Raw genomic sequence first — 9,217 nt, 5'->3', positions numbered from 1 at the left:
CGGGCCGAGTCTGCTGCTCTGACGGACTGCCCGAACGTTGGGCATCTTCAAGTTGAAAGTATAGCAAGGTTCAGCGACGCTGGAAATGTGAAAATGTCGGTGATAATAATAAATTGACAGTAGTATTACGCGACAGACAAAGATCTTAGATGTTTGGAGAAATAAAAAAAAAAAAAAAGGAAAACGAAGATATTAGATGTGTGATCCAGGGGGATAGCTCATGCTACGCTCTTGTTCTTATTCCCTGTGCTTGAGTAGTTAAAGAAGAAGATTTGTCTCTCAAACCTCAAGGAGCAGAGATCTCAACAATGCCCAGAAAATCCCTTTGATTTTCCAGACATTGATAGAAGAGATAGAAAAAGAAGCTAAAGAAAGAGAAATGGGAGGGTACGCGCTGGGTTTGGCGTTTGATTCAAAGTCAGGGCAGATGATAATGGTGGCATTGCTTTTGATGGTTGGCTCTTTTTACGTTGGCAACCTTTTTGGCAACAATGCTCCAATTTACATCTCTCACGACTCTGACACTTCTTCTTCTATTTCTTCTTCTTCATCTGCATCTTCCCCTGGTAACTTCCCATCTTTACGACTAGCTCCTCATTCACTTGAAAGTGGCTGATAATCACCTCGGATTCAATGCCTAATACAAAGCAATTACCTTTATTATTATTTCTTTTAAGCTCTTTGATGTGTTTTCTTCAGTGTTAGCTTAAACCGAAAGGAAAATATGGGCCTTGTGGGTGGCCTAGTTTCCCAAAAGTTTAAAAGCTAATGGACAAGGACATAACTTTTCTATATTTTAATTTATGGGGGGTCTAATTTGTTGGGGGAAGTCATAGAAGATGATAACTTCTTTGGAAGGGCTGTTAAATTTGAAGTCAGTTCTTTAATCCTAATCCAGATTGAAGTTTCTAGGGCTTAGATCCGCTTTGCGACTGTACGCACATTGCATTGGCTTTGCCTGTTGATTCTTTCAATGCGCATAATGAGATGATGATGGCCTTTGTCACTAAAACTATTGGATTGCTTATAGCCCTGTGTTTTTCTAAAAACCTACATATAGTATATATCAAACTGTTATTAATGATGCGTACAGTAATGAGCAAGGTTGTCTAGCAAAAGTGTCAACTTGGAACTTAGAGGTATATAGTGCAGTATGTAAAATAGCTCCTTCCCCTTTAAAAGGAAAAATGAAGAATTAAAAATAAAATGAAAAAAAAAAACAGAACTCAAAACTAACTGTCTGCTATATCTTTGATGTAGAGCATTGGAATTTTATGCTTGGTTCACATCATATAGGATTTGACAGCTCAGGAACTTTTGAATTTCAGCATCTTTATGGAGATACTGCTGTAATTTCTGGTATCAATTATATGATACATCCAATTTTTTAATGGCTTCAAACTTCTGTAAGACCTTAAATGCACGCAATGGCCACCCCATCCTAGGCCTCCTACATTATTAAAACAGAAGCATATGAAAGGTTTGTGTATTAAGTGGAGATATATGAATGCAGCAATGACTGACCTCATATTAGCCTTTGGGCAAGGCCTACCCTGAATATGTTAATAGCTTATAAAGCTTTTAGCTATGTTACTGATTAAAACTGTTTTCTTGGGAATGATATGGGTTTGTCTTCCTGCTCTTGCAGCTATATCTACATTTGTTAACAAAGTTGCTCTCACATATCGAGAAACACCACTCATAATCCCAGCAAATGGGATGAATATATGTCCGCTGAAGTTCAATGAGTATATCCCGTGTCATGACATCTCTTATGTGAAGCAGTTGCTTCGAAGCTTGAATATTTCCAGAAGAGAAGAGCTAGAGAGACACTGCCCTCCACTTGAAAAGCGTTTATTTTGTTTAGTGCCACCACCACAAGATTATAAAATTCCGATAAAGTGGCCCATAAGCAGGGATTATGTTTGGCGAAGCAATGTGAATCATACGCATCTTGCTGAAGTCAAAGGAGGACAAAACTGGGTGCATGAGAAAAATCAACTGTGGTGGTTTCCTGGTGGAGGTACTCATTTCAAGCATGGTGCAGCTGAGTACATTCAAAGGTATATACATTGACATGATTTCATCAATGCTCTACATATTTTTTGCAATTGCCATGGCATAAGTATTACATGATACTTCCATCATTCAAGCACTGAAATAGGTTTAATCTTTACAATATTTAGTGTAACTATTGTCAAAATTATTTTAACCTTTAATATAGAGTAGCAACTGTTGAGTGTTAAGCGTTGGGGCAAATTTGGTCAGACTTTCCATCTTTGCAGTTTTGTCAATGAAAAGTGCAAGAGCCTTCAAAGAAATACTTGATTTAAAAAGGGAAGCCATAGCAGCACCTAAGAAAACATATTCGAAAAATTGTTCCAGTGAGATGGGAACTGATATAGATGTGACATTCGACAAAATCATTTGATGAATAATTCCTCCCAGTTCTCATATTGTGCCACTTCATGTTCAGTGTTTGGGTATGTAGTAACTAGTATTTGTCGTATTCTTTGTTTTTCATTTTTTGGGTACGTATGAAGGAGACCAAGGGGGAAGGAGGAATTTGAACCTTGGATGTTATCTCTCCTTTGTAACTATCGTTATGCCAAGTGTTGGTTGTTTATCTTATTCTTTGTTGGCTATATTAGAAAATCATATATATACTTTGGTTATATGTCCATCAAACATCTCTTCTATATGATGTCCAGCAGCTTTGTCAAAGCACAGAACACCTTAAATGTGCCCCTATCTGGAGGAAATCTTCAATACTATGGTCATATTCCCTGCTTGTTTCCTTTGGATTTCTCTGCCAAAAAGGCTATGAATGACTCCTTGCTGTCTGACAACTCTGCTGTTCATACTGAGAAAAATCAGAAGGATATTCTGGATTTAAAACACTCTTGGGAACTGGAGAAGATTTCTAGACCTGTTGGAAAATTGGGTAGGGCATATATCTGTTATTACTAGTCTACTTGTAGGACAGACTTCCTTGCATCTCTTTGTGCACAGTCAGAATTATAGGATAATTATTTCTGATTTACATATGCATGAATGTGCTTGCCTTTCAAATTTAGTCATTACTGATACCTACTTTTGAAATTGTTTGTTTCACTTGGGATTATATATTTTGACAGCATTAGTTCTGTCTGGAGAAAAGGGATTTTTGTAGCTAGGCCCAACTAGATTGGGTTTAAGACATACTTGATTTGAATAGTATTAGCTATGTCTGGACACCAGATGATCATCTTTGTACTGGGCCTGAAGGATTTGAAAATGTCCCCTAGGCCTGGGTGAAACATGAGGGTTTTGATGAATGGGTCTATTTAGGAATTATATAATTGAGTTTACCATATCTAAAGTCTGTGCTTTAGGAATTGGACAGAATTTAACATTTTCTTTTATAACATGTTTGTACTTTAACTCTTTTTTTTTATTTAATTTCTAGTGGCTTTATAATTTTTTTTTTAATTTTATTCCTGCATTTTCTTGGACATACAGGCTAGGAAATATGGCTACTGATGAAACAGGTGACCTGCGTTCAGCAGGGGTAACTCAAGTTCTGGATGTTGGATGTGGAGTAGCTAGCTTCTCAGCTTATCTTCTTCCTTTAAATATACAGACAATGTCTTTTGCTCCTAAAGATGGTCACGAAAATCAAATTCAGTTTGCGTTAGAGCGAGGAATTGGTGCAATGATTTCTGCCATAGCCACAAAACAGTTGCCATATCCCAGTAGCTCTTTTGAAATGGTTCACTGTTCTAGATGTCGTGTTGACTGGCATGAAAATGGTACTTTTCTGCTGTAAACTCTATATTTAAATTAACTTCTTGCTGCTGTTCATGACCATAACTCGCAAATATTAGATTAATGTAACTTTTTGAACAAACCTTGCTATTTGAAATTTCATTGTGGATAACAATGATGATATAGAAATGAGGTTACCAGTGTTCTTATTGGTTGCCACTCATAATGCAACAGCTAGGATTCATGTTTTGGGACCAATAGCATCTGCTACCTCATAAGATTGCTTAGAAAGGTTATATGTTGTGCATTTAGCAAATTCATTCTCATGTTTGTATCATACATCTCTACCTATGGATCCAAATATTTCCAAAAACACTTAATGTCTGTAGTTTTCTCTCTTTTGTTTAAGATATTTGTGACCTTTTCTTTCCCCAAATTGAAGGAATATGCCAATGAATGAAGAACATACTTACCAGAACTAATATTAGTTTAAACATGACTTATGTACTTCACTGCATCATGACTGAGTTTCACTACTTAAAAATGGTAGTTGGAGGGGGTACTACCTGATGTGGCGTGACTTTTATTTTATTTTTTATGATGTGGAAACTTTTATTCATGGTTTGCCTATACTTTGGGAACTTGTAGGCAATTCGTGATTTGCAGGTATTGTAGTTTTCACACATCAGTATTAGGCTTGGTAGATTACTAGTTTGATTAGTGTGGAAAAGGCTCAAACATCTGCTGCTGTAAGAGTGCCATGTTGGGAAAAAAAAACTTTCATGTCACTTAAATTGCAAATTATAATACTTTGTTGTCTTGCAGTCCTTAAATACGTTAATGCATTCATGACCTATAAAATAATTATGATGAAGGGGGCTTCTTCCATCCCCTAGCCTCCTCTCCCTTTAGCCCTTTCCTGCTTTAGTGTTTATTTCTCATGCTTTTCTGTTTGAGGTGATGATATGATGTTAAAAATATGTACTTGACTCCATGAAGGCCTTGTTTGACACCAATAGATTTCAGTGTTGCCTTGTTAGCTCTCTGGTACATTTTTCTACTCTGATTTGAGTTTCCTAGTTTCAATTCTTATCATATTGTTTCCTTCAGGTGGTATTTTACTCAAGGAAGTGAATCGCCTGTTGCGACCTAACGGATATTTTGTCTATTCGGCTCCACCTGCTTATAGGAAGGATAAAGATTATCCAGTAATTTGGAATAAGTTGGTGGATCTGACTACAGCAATGTGCTGGAAACTTATTGCTCGAAAGGTTCAGACAGCCATCTGGATCAAGGAGGAAAATCCACCATGCCTTCAGCATAATGCAAAGTTGAAGCTCATTGATATTTGTGATGCTGTAGACGAGACTAAACCATCATGGAAGATGCCTCTAATGAATTGTATACAACTAAGAACTGCACAAGCAGATCCTAGGAAGCGCCCTCCTAGGCCAGAGCGTCTGTCTGTGTATTTGGAGAGTCTCAGCAGAATTGGTTAGTTTAGCTTGCATTTGTCTAAGGTTTTGTTTTGAGATCACTTAGGCATTTTACCCAAATAAAAATTCGTTCATGCACAAATTACATGCTCGATCTTCAAAATAATCATGATACTAATCCTTTTATGATTTTGAACAAAATTGGAACTGAATGGAAACATAGGATGTGCGGAAAAGCCTTCTATTATATCAGTTGACATTTTCAATATTAACAGAGAAGAAACTTCTCACTTATGACTTGATCCGCAGAATTTATGAACTGAATGGTTTTTGAATCTAATACTTGAACACCTTGTCATATGTTTAAAGCTATCATAATTTATTGCTCCTTGCCAGGTCGTTATTATGTTACATCTGAAGGCACTTGCTTGCATAATATCTTTTGCAGCACCCACAGTATGAGTCATCTAGTTCAAGTTTGGGAGTACATCTTCTGTTAAAAAAAGTTATGCTAGTTAATTTTAGCAGTTAATCAAACATGGGATTATGGGTTTCTTTAACATTCTAGTTAATATGTTTTGACCTCTTGATGTGCCATGGACGTATAACCAATTAGGTCTTTAGATATATCATCTGTCTTCTTTCATGGTCTTAAACCAGTGTAACAGGCACCCAGCAATGTTCTCTTTCCTATCAGCTAATCTTATGTTTAGGGCTCTGCTTCTGAGCATTACAACAATGATACTACTCTTTTATCCTGAGTTTATTGTCTTGTTCATGTAGAAGAGACACCATCTGATAGTGTAAGGCTTGAATTTATATATATATATATATATTTGAAAGTATATAAGCCTTGAATATGACATTATAGAATTCTTCCTATTGGTGGCCATAATTTTGGGTTTGTGCTAATCTTATTACCATTATGCTGAATGGAATGAATACAGTTAAGCTTCTTCTGCTCATATTTTTTTGATCAGATAATTGGCATTCTCAACTTAATATGCCTTTTTTAAGTTTCTGTCATGAATCAAAGACAGTTTGTTTTGAAGATCCATTAGTGCTATTTTGCATGGATATTAATACGCAGGTTGAGTGGATAACACATTATCAGTTTTAAAGATGATTTAATTATTATGAACTGTCAAAGAACAGAAAATGTAAATTTCTGATAAAGGATTAGTGAACAAGAAGAATTTGGGGAGTTGAGATTTGTTATTCTAAATTTCATTTTTCTTGTTGTTTGTGCATCTAAATCCTGGATCATCTATGTCTTGCCAGCTGCTTGTGTGTCATTTTAGTAGTTTTTGTGCTGTTTGACTTGGAAAACTTGCACTAGGTCACATTACAAGGTATTTTACCTTATTTGGGGCATATGAGTTATACCATTTAAGACCCTTGAGATATAATTCGAGTCGACATGATAATTGCTTTGCACATTGGCAACAGGAATCAGTAAAGAAGAATTTACAGTTGACACCAACTTTTGGCAAGATCAGGTTCGTAATTACTGGAAGCTGATGAATATTAGCAAGATGGAATTACGGAATGTCATGGACATGAATGCTTTTTGCGGTGGATTTGCTGTAGCTTTGAATGAATTTCCCGTTTGGGTAATGAATATAGTTCCTTCAAGCATGCATAATACCTTATCTGCAATTTATGAAAGGGGTCTGATAGGTGCTTTTCATGACTGGTAAGACATCTTCTCTTTCTCACTTTATTGCTAATTTTCATGGGCAATAGGACCAGAGATATGAAAGTTCTTGTTGGCTGTTTTATATCTTTATTAGTTACTGTTAAATATATATAATTATTCTTCAGGTGTGAGCCATTTTCAACGTATCCACGCACATATGATTTGCTGCATGCTAACCATCTCTTCTCTCACTATAAAAATAGTGGAGAAGGTTGCCAGCTGGAGGATGTCATGCTTGAGATGGACCGCGTTTTAAGACCTCAGGTGATTGTTTCCATAAAGTTTTTCTTTTGCTAGTACATGCTGAAATTGAAGTTGAATGTCATGGTTATTTGAGATGGTGGCATAGAACTTCTGCTGTTGGCTGAGAAGCCATGGCTGGGCGGGCCTCTTCAGACTATTCTGATTTAAATCCTTCATTTACTATTTCATAAGTATCATTATTAGGATCCCACATGGAATATTATCATACTTAATTGCATGTTTTCTGACACCTTGCTTGTTCATACATTTTGCTACATTACTGCCAAGTTTCTTGGGAAGGTGATAGAAATCATCATGCAATTTTGATCTATATCTGGGGATGCTACCATGTTCATTGCAGAACCCCAAACAGTAGTTTAGAAACTTTGAATGAGAATGTTGCAATGCCGGACTAGGAATAATCAAACTATAATTTAGGGACTTATTATGGTAAAATTTTCTTTTATGTGCTTATTTGTAACAAACTTTTTTGGAGTTTTTTAGGCTATTTAAATTAGTTTTCTTTAGTTTTTATTTATCAGTTAGGGATTAGTGTATTGGCATGCTAGTAGCTTTAGATTATTGAGATATTATGAATTTGGATTTGATAATGAAGTACTGATACTTTACCCGCTTGGTTCTCTCTTCTATCTTTACCTTATTTCTTTTCTTTCTCTCTCATATTCTGTATATTCTCTATTTCTATCTCATTGCCTTCCTCGATCTACCTCAGCTAGAAATCCAAGTTAGTCATGTTTAATGGGGCCTAAACTGTGAAGATTTATGTTTGTGTTTTTTTCTTCCCCTTTTGGTTTCTTTTTTCCAATTTGGGTGTCAAATATACCAGCTATTGTATGTGGTGTAGTTGGACTGGAGACTGACATCTAACGTCATCTTTGCTTGCTTGGTTACTTGGTTTATAAGCCAAGTCGCTGATGATTTAAACTTCCATTGCACATATTTTATTCCCAGGGATTTGTTATAATTAGAGATGAGGATTCTATTGCATCAAGAATTCTAGATCTTGCTCCGAAATTTCTGTGGGAGGTTGAATCACACATTCTAGAAAACAAGGAGAAGCAAAGAGAAAGTGTGCTAATCTGCAGAAAGAAATTCTGGGCTATTGTTGAAGAAGTTACTGCATAAAAGTGCTATACTAACGCAAGTGTGCTTCCAGCCCCTCCAAAGGTGTCGTGACTCTTGTACCATGAGTTCTCCAGTTTTTGTTCTTCTCCTTCTTACCCCTGTGCTTTGTAAATACTAACCTTATTAGTGGTTACAAAAAGTGCTCATTTTTTTTTATGTTGCAAATTTAGTTATTACTATGTTTTTTTTTAATGGTAAAATCATTCGTAGTATTAACAAATCAATCACCTTTCTTCCCACAAATTATTTTGATATTTAATGAAAAAATGATTAAAAATCTATCAAATGCCCCTTCCCGAGGTGATGAACTAATTCGGCAGTGTTAAGATAAGTTGCAGTGGCAGAAGACTTCAATACATGAGATCATATGAGATTTCTCTTCTTAACACGGTACTAATGTATCGACATCTTCTGTCATTGTAGCTTACCTCAACCCTCTTTAAACTCAAAGCTCTCAAACTCAAGGTGGTATGATACATACCAACTTGAGTTTGGAATCTAAGTCAAATTAAGTCTTATGTAATGTCTCTTCTACTACTGCAGTTTATCTTAACAAGCAGAATTTCTCTATTCTGATCACAATGATTTCAATTAAAAACTTGTATGCTTAAGGCCTCAAATTTGCCAACTACCAAACTAGTTGATTCTCCAACTAATGCTATGAATCGATGGTTTCATAAAAGCCACACTAAATGGGCTAAACTTGTCTTCATTGCAACTGGGCTTCTTCAACTGGGTGCTAGAAATTCTGAAGTTGACATGGAAACTCATTCCAATTTACACAATGAAATTTAGGATCATTTTCAAGATTAAATATAAATATTAGACAAACTTTAATACCCCTTACTGAAGTGACATACATAAGACTTCTGCAACAATATTTTCTTTTGTGCTGGCTTTCAATCGACACGAGTTTTTTTTCTTATAATTTTCTTAAACTGGTATG

The 9,217-nt window shown here is 35.8% G+C and overlaps 1 protein-coding gene across 1 annotated transcript; it reads left to right on the top strand.

Annotated features, from left to right (window-relative positions):
* Window positions 1–119: 119 nt before the first annotated feature.
* On the top strand, window positions 120–8,461 carry LOC110415388 (S-adenosyl-L-methionine-dependent methyltransferases superfamily protein). The gene is made up of 7 exons (XM_021427030.2): window positions 120–566; window positions 1,649–2,063; window positions 3,502–3,791; window positions 4,858–5,241; window positions 6,633–6,879; window positions 7,008–7,146; window positions 8,098–8,461. Exons 1-7 carry the CDS (start codon window positions 380–382, stop codon window positions 8,269–8,271), a joined length of 1,836 nt encoding a protein of 611 aa, XP_021282705.1. The 5' UTR covers window positions 120–379; the 3' UTR covers window positions 8,272–8,461.
* Window positions 8,462–9,217: the final 756 nt, after the last annotated feature.

Source organism: Theobroma umbraticum, unplaced genomic scaffold (assembly GCF_002168275.2).
Source record: "Theobroma umbraticum cultivar Fairchild unplaced genomic scaffold, ASM216827v3 scaffold_147.0, whole genome shotgun sequence".
Taxonomy (NCBI): Eukaryota; Viridiplantae; Streptophyta; class Magnoliopsida; order Malvales; family Malvaceae; genus Theobroma; species Theobroma umbraticum.
This window is presented reverse-complemented; position numbering and strand designations above follow the sequence as displayed.

Bases quoted from the DNA above. Each gene is read 5' to 3' on its own strand.
- LOC110415388 (XM_021427030.2), top strand. From the start codon at position 380: ATGGGAGGGTACGCGCTGGGTTTGGCGTTTGATTCAAAGTCAGGGCAG. The intron at 2,064-3,501 runs GTATATACATTG...TTGGACATACAG, and splicing joins GCAGCTGAGTACATTCAAAG to GCTAGGAAATATGGCTACTG. The intron at 6,880-7,007 runs GTAAGACATCTT...ATTATTCTTCAG, and splicing joins ATAGGTGCTTTTCATGACTG to GTGTGAGCCATTTTCAACGT.